The 13,767-nt window shown below is 46.1% G+C and overlaps 1 protein-coding gene across 2 annotated transcripts in view; it reads left to right on the top strand.

The window, feature by feature from the left end:
* Window positions 1–13,767, top strand: part of LOC119167696 (saccharopine dehydrogenase-like oxidoreductase) — a 266,706-nt gene that overhangs the window by 183,280 nt on the left and 69,659 nt on the right. For both annotated transcript variants that reach the window (XM_075865878.1, XM_037419220.2), the window contains exons 6-7: window positions 4,378–4,520; window positions 12,042–12,159. In XM_075865878.1, coding sequence (XP_075721993.1) covers window positions 4,378–4,520; window positions 12,042–12,159 — 261 coding nt within the window. The remainder of the gene's footprint in view (window positions 1–4,377; window positions 4,521–12,041; window positions 12,160–13,767) is intronic.

Here is a 13,767-nt window from a genome sequence, read left to right as displayed (position 1 = left end):
TGTGCATTTTGTGAGTGCCTCTGTGACATCGACCGTTTGATTGAATGTAAATTAATGTACACCTTGTGTTGCAGAAGTCGGGCTGCATTCTATGTTTGTGTCCGCAGCTCTGAAGAAAATTCGTGTCTCAGAAGTAGAGAACCAACATGCGAGGACCCATTTGAGTATACACTCAAGGGATTTGTGAGACACGCTTCAATGCATTAGACTCGTCTCCCCCAAAGTACGGAATATTTTCGTAACTGTGCTCGCCTTTTTGACTACGCACAACGACACGTTTTCTGGGGAAACTGAATAGAGCCGCTGTAGGCGGTGCGCTTCCTCTAACAGATTGTGCTCAATGATGTGTCAGAAATGGGGAGCTCTCTGCACAGTTGATCATGCCGCGTCGACCGCGTGCGACAACAGGGACTGTGTCCGCTGCGATGGTATAGCCGTTACAGTACTCAGCTGCTGACCCTAAGGGCATGGGTTGGATCCTGGCCGCAGCAGTAGCATTTTGTCAGAGGCGAAAAGCCAGAGGCCTGTGTACTGTGCGATGTCAATCCACGCTGAAGAACACCAGTTGGTTTAAGTATTCAGAGCCCACCACTACGGCATTTCCTATCTTGTCGTGGTTTTGGGACGTGAAACTCCAGGTATTATTATTATATTAATAATAATAATATTATTATTATTATTAGTAGTAGTAGTAGTAGTGGTAGTGGTGGTAGTGGTAGTAGTAGTAGTAGTAGTAGTAGTAGTAGTAGTAGTAGTAGTAGTAGTAGTAGTAGTAGTAGTAGTAGTAGTAGTATATCTTCATGATTGCTGAGTGATCATCACAGGCCATGCTAACAGCTCGTTTCTATTTAATTGGATAGATCTTTGTTGGGTTTTTTGAAACGCGTTCGAGCATGTTGCAAGCAGCTTTCTGTTTGTAACAGAAAGACGAGGCCACTCTGCTGAGAAGCTTTTTTAAAATAAAACTTACTTAGTAGCACTTTTCCTGTGCTTCAGTTCCCTTTGTCTTAAGCTGAATCTGTGCTATCCCGTATTTAAAGCGACACAAGCGACGATTGATGACTTGGTTGGTGGTTCAGAACAATAAGTAGGTGCACTCTGAGAACACTAATGCCATGTGTTTCACTATCATAAGCTCATTATTAACAGGAGAAAATCAAGGTTGAAGTTCCATTTTTAAATTTGTGCTGAAATCTCCACACGTAACTTAAGAAGGTTCCAAATGTATTTTCGGTATTTTTTGGCATTGGCTTAATGAAACTTTCTGAAACTTTGTATACTTATACTATGGCACCTACAGATTACTATGTACTTAATTTTTATCGATTGGAAGCTTTGTAGGACGCAGTTGACACCTTCAAATTTTCTTACATCACTGTGTTCAGTGTGGGAATCTCAAAGTGGCGTCACCACCCGCACTTTCTTTTCCCTCATTTTCTTGCTTACTAGGCATCGTGTCAAAGTAGAAGTGGTGTTTCCGGGATTGTTAAATTATACTTTATTAATACGCAAAAAGCGTTTTGCTGTTTAGTGTCTGTTTAGGGCTATTTTCTTTTATTTCTTTCTTCTCATTCTCTTCATGTCTCTTCGTCCAACTTGACATGTGAGGTGTGGCATATGATTTGCCAGCTTTTTTTGTGGCAAAACGTATATTGGTTGAAGCGTGAGATGTATTAATGGCCTTTTTGGGAAACATCATGATATTGTTCAAACTAAAGTGAACAAATACTTAGCCATCCAGTCTGACATATGTATCAGGGAGCCCCAGTTTGAGAATTTCGCAAACTTGCTAAATGTTCAGACACATTTACCTGGGAAACAATCGTGGCAGCGGTGATTGACTGCTGGGATGAGCAGTACCCACGCAAGGCATCGATAGCACTCCCCAAAAAAGTGTTTAACTATCTTCACAGGGAACGTGTTGATAAAGTTTAATGGTATGGCTTCATTTCTTGAAGAATTTTTTTTTGTGTTGCCTTTTTCTTATAAATATGCGCATTTCTGAAAAAAAAATTTCAGTCAGCGCCTTGTCTGGCCTCTTCCTTTGTCCTCGTCTTGGTGATTGCACTGTTCTTACTCATGCATCACCGACTCGTCCCAATTTTTGTCGCAAATAAAACCTGTCTAATATGAAACAAATGCTTAAGGGGAGATGCTACTCGAAGACACTTTTTTTTAATATTCACCCTAAAGCAATGAAACTTGAGCTGTTTATGGAACTTTTTATGCTGATTTCAAATATTTTCAAAAGTTTTTTTGCAAGTTACAGACTTTTAGCTCTGCAACATGACAAAGTAAAAACCTTAACCCTTTTGTCCCCCCTCTTTTCATCCCTAAACTTAAACTCATTCATAGTTCATAATGTTTGAAATAAAGTGTGGAATGCAAATCTAATTAGGAAGCACATACAAAATATGTAATAGGCGTGAAAAATAAGACGTAAAAAGTCCATATTTCACCTACTCTAGTAAAGGCTTACATACAATTTTTTATAATAAAATAAAATATTGAAATTTAAACTAGATTATTGCATTTGTCATACTATGGAAAAAAACTGGGCGAAATTTCATGCAGATCGGAGCACTAGAACTGCCCGAAAAAGGAGGGGCACATTGCAAAAAATGCCAAAATTTGTGTTTTGAGAAAAATTAGTTTTTAAGTTAAAATTGAGTTTTTATGTATGAAAGATATAAATCTGATGAAATTTGCACACCAAAAAGAACAATCTTTCTTGTAGTGGCCACTGTGACTAAAATACGCCAGCCCCATGAGTTTGTCCCTTTCGGCTTTTTCGATCCGACTCCTCACAGACATTTCGCTCACAGACAGGGCCATGAAGCGCTTTCTAAACTTCCGCTCCATCTGGCAGGGCCATGTGCCAACTGCTAGCTAGGGAGAAGCTCGACAGGATTGCGAAATCCAAACTAAGTCCAGTGTCATGCCATTTTGCGGCCATGTTTGTGCCACATACCTTCGTACATAATGGCAATGTCGTCCCTGCTAAGCTCTCTCACTGCGAGCTCTTTCGACCTCCCAAGATTGGCGCTGACATCATCCATTGCCCCATCATGAGCTTTACGGCTGACTGGTGTGAATGACCTTTAATGCATTGGCTTTTGCAAGCCAACAACTGCTGCAAATCGGACCAGCTGCTCGTAGCCTATTCCTACAGAGCGCGCGGCACAACGGCTTTCACCTGCGAGCAATGCTTTTTTCATTCATAACGGAGATAATTACACGAGAAAAGCATTGTTCAGCTGCACTGCTCGACAAGACATGGACCCCGCAAATAAGTTTCACAGCACATACAGGCGCGCAGCGGCCAATGGGGGTCCCCGATTCGCACCATGTGATAAGCCAGTCGCGACGCTCGAAAAATGCGCAGAAGAGTGCTTCTTTTTATTATTTCTTGCGCTGCATCAGCGAGAGTAACAGTTGTTATTTGAAGAGTCAGGCTCGACTCTTCGACTCATGTGATCAACAATGGCGAGCGGCGGCGCATTATCGGCGGCAAGGTGCTCGAAGACTGCACGCTTTGAACTTTTTAACAGGCACCTTGTGCTCTTTAAATGCAATTTTAAAGCATTTCCAGTTAAGTCTCGACCTTTTTGAGACCGACTCGGTCCCTTCCTCAGGGGGTGACTGTCTTGGTCATGGAAGTGTCGTCGCGTCGTGTTCTCTCACCACGGCTCCGGCTTTCCCTTTCCACCACGTTTCGGAGACCGTGAACGTACACCGAAGGCATTGTTCCCAGCGAGCGGTTCACGTTGGCAGGCGTATGCTGAATGTGCCAAGACTCGAGCAAGAGCCTCTTTCCCAAATTCCGTTCCAAAAAAAAAAAAAATTGAAATTGCTCCAGCTGTGGCTGGAGCAATTTCAATTTTCTAAACTTTTCTACCCAGCCAGACAGATTACTGTCAAAATGTTTACGTTTAAGTCTCGACCTTCATAATTTTTTCATAACAGTAGAGGTACTAATCTTATCAAAACAGGCGAAAATAAAAAATCGGTAATGTTGAAAAAAACTCGCGTTTTTGGACCCGCATCTCCCCTTAAGCAGGTGCTGTTTAATTAGATTTTACTTTAATACAGCTGTGTTTTGTTGAACTTTCATAATTTCAGATTTGAGTGATTTGCTGTAAGACTATAATTTCTTAACAATAAGATCACAAATAATTAATGTAATGCCGATTATAGTCCTATAAATAATCTGTCGTAACGGCTTAGCATCTTGCAAACGTTCTTGAAGCAGGCAGTGAATACTGTACTCAAAGTATTGGGCCTTCCCCAACGTCAATTTCAGTTCTTTCATTTATTTATTAAGGCAGTGTTATAGTTGCTGAATCTATGTATATGTGACCCAGCATTTTCCCGCAGGGCATGAAGATCAACTTTGGCACTTGGCAGAGTGCCATGTACGGGCTGGCGCATGCATCGGAGCTTGTAGATCTGCGACGGGAAGCTCGTGAAAAGCTCTTCACAAAGCCACTTCCTCCACGTCACACACGGTTGGATCGCAGGTATGCAGGCGGCAGCCTTCCCATCATTATGAAGTACGAAGTGGGTTAGTTTTGTTCAGTTTGGTTGAAGCTTACTTGTAAATTTCGGAAAAAAAGAAACTAATATAATGTGTCTACGGATGAAAACCACCACAGAATCGTGGTCACCAATCTTGATTTATATGCAATTAACTAAAGATAGAAGTTTTAAGCACAAGCCCTGTTTTAAAATGTAGTTTGATTGTGTCAACGTCGGATGAGCATTCACACCCACATATACTTCTTAGTTTGAAATTCTATATTGTCACGGGCTCGAGGCGTGAATGAAGGGAGCAGGCTGTATGTCTAAGATGAAACTGTTTAAACATAAAGGTCGAGCACAAAAAAACGACGATGCACAGGAAAGGAGTAGACAGGTGCTCGGCCTTTATGTTTAGACATGCACCAATTTGCCCAGCAACGCATTTTATTATGAAGCAGTCTATTTGGCTCAACTTGTGGCCAGTAAATGGAAGCTCAGATTACAGAGATACACACTGGCACTGATAGCAGCAAACAGAGTATCAGGCGTTGATCAATTAATCATCATTGGGATGCACCGTCTTTTATACATCACGTGTCGAACTTTCCAGGCTTATCACTGGTAGTCGTGGAAGCTCTGGAATAATTTTGAGTGTTCGCGTCTCTCTAATGCGCAATATTAACAGAGTGATCTACAAACAAAGGTTTTCAGATACTGATACATGATATGCGCAAAGTATTGTCCGAAATCTTTGTAGGTTTACACCAAGCACATCAAAATGACACTCGTGCCAATGTGACTTTGTTGAAGGTTGTAGTGACGGCTATTAGATCTGTGCATGGGCCACAATTCTAAGCCTCGGCCTGGCTTGTGCACGCCGACTCCATCAAAGGCCCGCCTGAGGCCATAGGTGACGAACTCGCCCGGCCCGGCTTAACATACAGTAACAAATTCTGGGCCCGAACCATTGCCGCCCAATATTATGATGGTCTGCTGCAGAAGAAAGGTATCGCTTTCAATAATGTGGCATATTATTCAACATATCGAAGTGACATATAAGGAAGTGGCATGTGACAATATTATATGCAAGACGCTTTGTCATAATAACAAGCTGTCCAATGATTCGGGCTTGAGTGAAGTGTGGCGTTCCTGCATCACATATTCCGCCACTTTGAAGTTTTGTTCGCTTCTCGCACTGGTAGCTGAAGTTGTCGATTTCTTTTTGCACGCTGTAGCAAACATTTATTGACTGTTTAAAGCCGCACGCATGGCGGATACGGGGGTAGACAAAAACTACACCATTTTACGAAGGGGTACGTCCCCCTCACGCTCAGGGCTGCCAGGGCATCATGTCCATTCATGTCAACATTAGCGCCAGTTGTAACCCCCCCCCCCACGCACCTACACCAGAACTTCCCCTTATTATCTAATCGATTTGGAGGTCGGCGAGAGCGCCGTGGTCGGTTTTTCTCAACTGGTGGGTGCTGCTGTGGTAGCCCTTTGGCTGGAGCTGAGGCATTTGGCACCAGTTCTTCTCACTGCCATTCGGGGAAGAATTCCTCTGGTGGGTCTTCATTTGATTCTGCCTTGCAACTTGTTGGGTCTGCTGTGTGCCTCCGGCGTATCTGATCCAGTTGTCTTTGAGTTTTTACTACCAAGAGCCGATTTCCTTGCACTTCAACCACCTTTCCCGGTAGCTACGGTTCACCAGTACTTAAGTTTTTACTGAAGACTAGGTCACCATTCAGGTAGCCACTTGCCTTTCCTGGCAATGGCACTTCCGTGACCCTTATGGTCATATCTAGCTTGGTTCTTGGTGTGAACTAAAGCATTAGTTCTGCTGGTGAACGTCTCCTTTGCCCCGTTCGTGTTCTGCGCTGAATGTGCAACCACCTGGCCAATCTTATGGTAAAGCTTCCCCTAGTCATACGTTTCAGACCTTTTTTCGCGGAGCGTACAGCTCTTTCGGCCAAACTATTTGATTGTGGTTTGTAAGGTGCCGTATGAATGTGCCGTATGCCATTTTGTCATCCAAAGTCTTGGAATTCAACTCCGGTGAATGACGTTCTATTTTCCGTCACCAGGCGTACAGGCAGGACAAAACGCCCGAACACAGTTCGTAAGTGTTCTACGGTCGCGGCTGCTGTAGCTGATAAAGTTAGAATGGCTTCCACACACCCGGAATGGCTGTCCACAATCACCAGGATCATGTTGCCTTCCACAGGGCCTGCATAGTCAACATGGATGCAAGTCATGGCTGCATTGTGGCTGGCCAGCTCAAAGGTTCCTTAGATACAAGCATTGCTGCTGGTTGTTGACAAAGACTACATTTATGCAAGAATTGTTCCACCTTTGACTCTATGCCAAGCCACCGCACGAGTGTCCTTGCCAGAGCTTTTGTAGAGTTGATTCCGAAATGTGTGCCATGATCTAGCAGAAACGCCTGCCTTGCTTGCTGAGGAATCGTCACGCGATCACCGCAGCAGATCAGTCAATTGTCCGCTGTGAGTTCCTCTCATGGCCACCAGAAAGGTTGCAACTTGCTATCTTCAACCTTCCTTGGCCATCCTTGTTCAATTTGGTGGTGAACTTTCATCAACAAAGGGTCTTTTTTGGTCAGCCCCTCAAGTTGCTGACGTGACAGTGGGCTGCTGTCCAGAAGACTTGTTGACAGTACTTGCTCACTCTGATCATTTGTGTCTTCAGCTTCTTCTGCAGGAAGCCTGCTGAGGGAATCGACATTTCCATTCTGCTGTCCCAGTTTATATTTAATGGTGTACCGATGCGCTCCCAAGATAAGATGCCATCTCTGGATTCAGGCTGCTACCATTGCAGGTACTGCCTTTGTTTCTTTAAATAACCCAATCAATGGCTCATGATCTGTTTTCAGAACAAACGAGCAACCTCGCAGCTAGTCCCTGAACTTTGTGACTGCAAGAACAAATGCCAAGGCTTGCCGTTCAAGTTGAAAGTAGTTTCTTTCTGCGTTCGTGAGTGTTCTTGAGCGAAACGAAATGAGCTGTTCCACCCCATCAATGACGTGTGAAAGTACTGCTCCCACTCCTTCGGGTGATGCGTCACATTCCATGATGACTTGCTTGTTTGAGTCAAAGTGGACCAGTAGGTTTGAACTTTGCCATGTTTGCTTGATCGCCCTGAAATGCAGTCATTTCTTTTTGGCCCTATTTCCATTTTGAGTCTTTCTTCAAAAGCTTATGGAGTGGAGAATGCATGGTGGACATGTTTAGTAAGACACTCCGATAGTAAGATATGAATCCCAAAAATGAAGTTCCTGGACCCTACGTGACTCAGGTGCCTTTATGATGGCCTCCATTTTCTTTTCACAAGGATGTAGACCTTCTCTGTCTATTCGGTGACCCAGGTAGTTCACTCCTTCACGAAAAATGCTTTTCTCCTCCCTAAACTTAATACCAATGTCACGGAGGGCTGACAACACCAGTGGTGCCAAACCTATGCTGGCGCTCAGCCACTAAACTGTCATCCAGGAACACCTGAGAGCCTGGATTGTTCCTGAGCACTGTCTCCATTTTCCTCTGAAAATTTGCAGGCTCTGACGCTATTCCATAAGGCAAACTGCTGTACGAAAACAGTCCCTTGTGAGTATTTAGCACTGCTGTCTTCTTCGACACATCTAACGGCACATGGCAGTATGCTTCCCGTAAGTCCAGTTTCGTGAACCAATAACCATTTTTTGAATTGGCGAACATGTCCTCCACCTTAGGCAGCGGTTACTGGTGTACTTCACATTGTGTTCAAAGTGACCTTGAAGTCACCACAGAACCTCAAACTCCCATCCCCTATGAGCACTGGTACCACTGGGGTGGCCCATTCACTGTAGGTGACCGGTGATAGGATACCTTCTTCGCACAGCCGGTTCAACTACTTAGCCACTTTGTCACGTATGGCATAAGGTAGAGAGCGTGCTATGAAGAATTTCGGGTTTACCTCTTTCTTGAGGTTGATGTGCGCTGGTGGCCCCTTCATCAACCCCGTACCATGTTGGAACAAGTCGCTGAACTCCCTCTTCAGCTTTGTCACTGTTTTTTGAGCGGAACTGTTCACCTGCACAAAGGTGAAGCTGTTTAGTCCAAGATTGTTCAGTTTCTGGATGATGTCGCGACCACAGAGGGATGAGCTGGAACACTTTGTCTTATACAGCTCCTCTTCCGTTTCACCAGTTGGGTTGTTCACCAACAGGTTCAAAACTTCCAGTAGAGGCAATTTCCCAGTGTAACATTATAGAGTTTCGTCTGTTGGCTTCAACTTCGGCCAAAAATGTGCCTTACACCTATAGGCCTCTTGCATTTGGAGCTCTACTCCACCCCAGTTGAGAGTGGTAGTGTACGCAGTGCTACGCACGTTCTTCGGACCCTGAACGGTGGACAGATAGAAGCTTTCGGGTTCTTCAGACACCATGTTCGCCTGAAACTTGCCTTTATGGCCGGGAGTCTTGTTCCCGAAGCACTGGCTTGCTAAATGTCCACGTTTGTTGCACTTAAAACACGTTGTGTTCCTGTGCGGGCATTCTGGCGGTGAATGACTTTTCTCGCCACAACGAATGCGCAAGAGTCTCTTGCCCGGTGGCCGGCTGGCTTTCTGGTTACCTTGACGCTTCTTCTGCTTCAAGACGTTCACGCCGGTTACCACTGTAGCGGCTGGTGTGTCGCTTGATCACGGCTGGTGACTTGAAATCGAGATGGCCAACTTTGCGGCCAGGGGGGTGTCCAGGGCATCTTTCAAGGTCAAACTAAGAAGTTTAGCAAGCAGTAGCCGCTGTACCCCCTTTTTAGGGAGTCCGATGATGAAACGGTCTCGAAGATTCTTTTCCAGGGCCTCTCCAAACCCGCAGTGGTCGGTAATCATTTGCAGTTCCGCTAGGTAGTCGGCCAAACTTTCTCCGCTGTTTTGCACCCGGGTCTGGAATCTGAAAGTTTCATAGATTTCCGATGGCTCGGGACTGAGGTGTTGCGTCATGACTCGAACAATGGCATCGTACGTTTCATCCGTCGTCTTGCTCGGTGCCAACAAGCTCCGCAGACGAGCGTAGGTCTCGGTGTTCTGGATGGAGATTAGGATCGACTTTTTTTTTTCTAATCCGAAGTCGCGTCGTTGGCTTCGAAAAATGCCTCTAGCCTTTCGACATAGTTGATCCAAGATTCCGAAGTTACCTCGAATGGCAATGGCGCCGCAATCAATGGTTGTGCATTGAGCAGCCTGAGCCATTGTCCGCAATCGCCCTCTCCGTGCTCAGTCCCCACCTTGTTTCGAGCTGCAGGTTGCTCCTGGTAGTGCTTGTTGCATTGGCAAAATGCTTGCAGTCTATTCCATCTTCGTCGCCAGTTTTGTTACGTTATAACAAACATTTATTTACTGTTTAAAACTGCACGCATGACGGATACGCGGGTAGACAAAAACCACAACATTTTACCAAGGTGCGCGCGTCCCCCCCACGCTCAGGGTTGCCAGGGCATTATGTCCATTCACGTCAACATTGACTCCAGTCGCCACACTTTTTGTCAGATATAGCAAGCTTGGAATATTTAGACTGCTTCATCTTGACGAAGTTTGGTACATCCGATGCAACACAAGGTGATGATTCCATACATAGGTAATCACGAAGTTCCATCTTTCATGCTCCTTGTTACAAGCTAGAAAAGTATTCCAGCCCAGCCTCTATATTTTGGGCTTCATAAGGGCTTTGCACATGGGCCGGCCCACCCAATAACCAAACAGTGTAGCTTAGACGAGAAGACGTTGGACTACCTGGAGCCTGTGCACACCTCTAATGGCTGTTTGTCCTCTGCTGGATCTTCGATTTGTCAGTAGGCAAGCTGCCTGGCTTCATCAATGTCCTGAAGTTATGTGCAGACGTCGAGGTTATTTTTTTTGTCAGTGACGGTTGTCATTGTGGCACCAGACTCCAAAGCTCTTACAAAGTGCTTACAAAGTTCATCATTGCTCTGGCACAAGATAACCTCAAACACAGTCCACAGGTACTTTGCCGGCATCATTTGAAAAGGGGTTGTCACCTGTGACGGTGGTCTAGTGGTTGAGGCACTCGATTGCTGACCCACAGGCTGCAGGATCAAATTCTGGCCGTGGCGGCTGCGTTTCGATGGAGGCGAAAATGCTAGATGCCTGTGTGCTTAGATGTCGGTGCACTATAAAGAACCTCAGGTTGTTGAAATTTCCAAAGTCCTCCACTGGTGGCGTCTCTCATAATCATATCGTGGTTTTGGTGTGCTTAACATAAAAAATTATGGTTATTGAAATGAATCTTCAAGGCCTTTCAAGGTATACGTGATCTTCTCTTGTTTGCTTATCACATGTTTTAGGCATTTGCATCGTCAATGAGATTTTCGATATGCCTTGCCGAGTTTTCTCCCTTTTTTTACGCACGTCTGCCTAGGCTCTGTTCAGTGAAAAAAATTGCACTTTGTGGGGCTACGAAAAACTTTCATGAAGACATTTTTAAAAGCACTCCTAGGGGAAAGTTCTACTCGGCACTATGCAGGCAAAGGCTGGTGACATCCTGTAGACAAAATGGGACCTACTCTGATTTCGAGAGGCTGTCTTACTTTGTGGGGTGTCGAATTGGCGAGGGAGCGCCACGCCATGCTCTTGGAGTGAAAGGACATCGTTCACACGGTCAGTACAACAAAACACATACATACATTTATTTAACTAATTTACAACAACGATATTGTCCGCCGAATTATACATAAATCGTGATAAATCCACTAAGACATCCTTAAACACAATTTCCATGCACTTCAAAACATGACAAACACACAATAACACACCCAAGGCGGTGTTGCCAGCGCTTGACTTACCACGTGGGCTACCGGCGCGCAGGCCCGTGGTGCCACGCGCAGAGGACCCACGCTAGAGACAACCGTTCGCCGCAGCCGCCACGCGCAGAAGAGACTCGCTCAACTCTCGCCCACCACCAAGGCCTGCCTTCCGCCAGGGGTCACCACCGGCGCTACCACTCTACCAACAGTGGTACTCAACGCGAACACAATGCCATCTATCGTCCGGCAGTTGTCACCCCCAAAATACGGCTTTTGTGCGAGACACATGCGCCACGCGGTGCAAACAACTTAACAGGGGGTGTCAGCACCCTCACAACTTGTTGGCAACACTCGTGCTTTCAAATAACAGGCCATGTTTTACATCTTGGTGATCAGTGCCTGTACAGAAGGGATTAGACTGACGGAGATTCGATCATGCTTTCCTGGATGGTGCCTCGCTTGTGGTCTACCCAGCACCTCCACCACTTTGCAAGGAGGGCTGGCAGGCAGAAAGTTGGCACAGCGATATCAGCCTGGCACCAACAGCTCATAATCAGTGCTCGTGCTTTGCAATGAGCGAGCATCCCACTGTTGAAATGCCTTGTTATTTCACGACTACAGTTTTATTAAAGGGTGCCTAAATAAAGCAACCACCACTTGCATGTCATAAACATTTCTTTTGAGGACATTATCTTTGTGTTCCAGGAATTCCCTGTTCTGGAGTGATGTGGCTCGGGGTTGGTGCCTGCCATTTTTGGGAAGTGACCGGTCCGTGATGATCCACAGCGAGATGTTTCGGCACCAGCTTAGTGGCACAAAGCCAGTGAGTAACTATTTTGGGAAGTGCTTTAACCAGCAGTGATCATGCTGGCACTTATTTCAGCTGTCATGAGATCACAGCAGCTAATTTTTGTAGCATCCGCTGTTCTGGTGTTTGTTACTTCTTTCATGTACAGTAAGAAAAAAAAAATTGGGCTGGGAGAAATTTGAAATCGGGCCCTTTGCGTGGCAGTTGTGTATTGTACCACAGAGCTAAACCAGTGTCTGAAACTCGTTTGCAAAACTGGCTGAAAAATCACGTTAACCTATGTAGTATAGCATGGTAGATGAGTAAAATAACGCCAAGCATCAAGGGTGATTTAAAGTTACCCACCCAATATGATTGGTGTGGTGTCGGGGTTTCGTTTCACGTTTTGGAAGTTGGCTGGCCCCTAGGTGGCGTTGTACATATGTGTATATAGTGATGCTTGTGTATATAAAAAGAAAGTTTCTGCTTGGCTACCGGCTGCTGCGTACTTCTTGTTAGCCGGCACGTGAGCGCCGTGCCCTGTGTTCTCCGTGCGGTGTGTCCGCCGCACGATAGATTTTGGCGACGAGGATTTTCAATTCACGGCATCAGGCGTCACAGTGGGCATCCAGTCTTCTTCCGCATGCTGTCGACTCTGTGCCCGTGCAAGCTGTCCCACCGGTATTGTATTTTCTGCATCCATTTATACTTTTCTCACGAGGCTTACCGACGTGCGCGTCTCCCTGAACTGCCTTCTCGACGCTCTCTTCGGCAAGCATGAATGCGGCTATCCCCTCCGCCGCCGTTTCTTCAGTGCCCCGATGTACCACCTACTTCATGGAGGCAATGGCGTCCTGTGTTACAGGTTTACATCGATGCCGCTGCAGGAACGCCACGCCAGTGCACAAGAAGGTGCTGCTCTTGAAATTCTTGAGCGTCGAATGACTTAACATCTACCTGCGTGCCGCTGAAGATGAGCAGCAGCTGGGAGCCAACCGGCCAACTAAGGAGACAACGCTGAATGTGTATGACCCAGCTCTTGCACTGCTTAATGAACTGTTTGACCCTCAACGGCACGCGGTGTGTCTGCGCGCCCACTTCAAAGCCCTGCGTCAGGGTCCAGAACAGTTGGCGGTGGAATTCATTCAGGAAGTATGCTGAGTAGCCAAGCTTTGTGCATTCGCCATGGCGGGCCATATCCTCGCTTTCGACCAGATCGTCAATGGCATTGCGACGCCGCACCTCCAAATCATTTTTTCCAAATGGGTAGATGGGCTCCTTACAGAAGGCGCTCGACATAACGAGAGAGGAGGAGCGTGCGACCACTGCGGCTCGATGCGGCATTGGGCCAACTCTGCCGCTTGCCTTGCCAGGAGCCGAACGTGTTCGTGGTGGGGACGTCTTAGACACTTCGCACGGGTCTGTCGCACTACTACAGAGTTGTTCAACCTCATGTGCAGAGATGATTCCATCCCAGACTGAAAGCGTGCTCGCTTGTGCGGCAACTGTTAGCGACCCAGCTGGCTGTGCTCCTGAGGCACCTGCTCCTGTTGTGTGTCCTGTATTTGAGCATACCCTGACTAGACACGCTTCGACTGGGAGAACTGCTGTGAGGATGGCAGTTGCAGTCAGGTGTGCCGATGC

This window comes from Rhipicephalus microplus, chromosome 6 (genome assembly GCF_043290135.1).
Source record: "Rhipicephalus microplus isolate Deutch F79 chromosome 6, USDA_Rmic, whole genome shotgun sequence".
NCBI classification, from domain to species: domain Eukaryota; kingdom Metazoa; phylum Arthropoda; class Arachnida; order Ixodida; family Ixodidae; genus Rhipicephalus; species Rhipicephalus microplus.
This window is presented reverse-complemented; position numbering and strand designations above follow the sequence as displayed.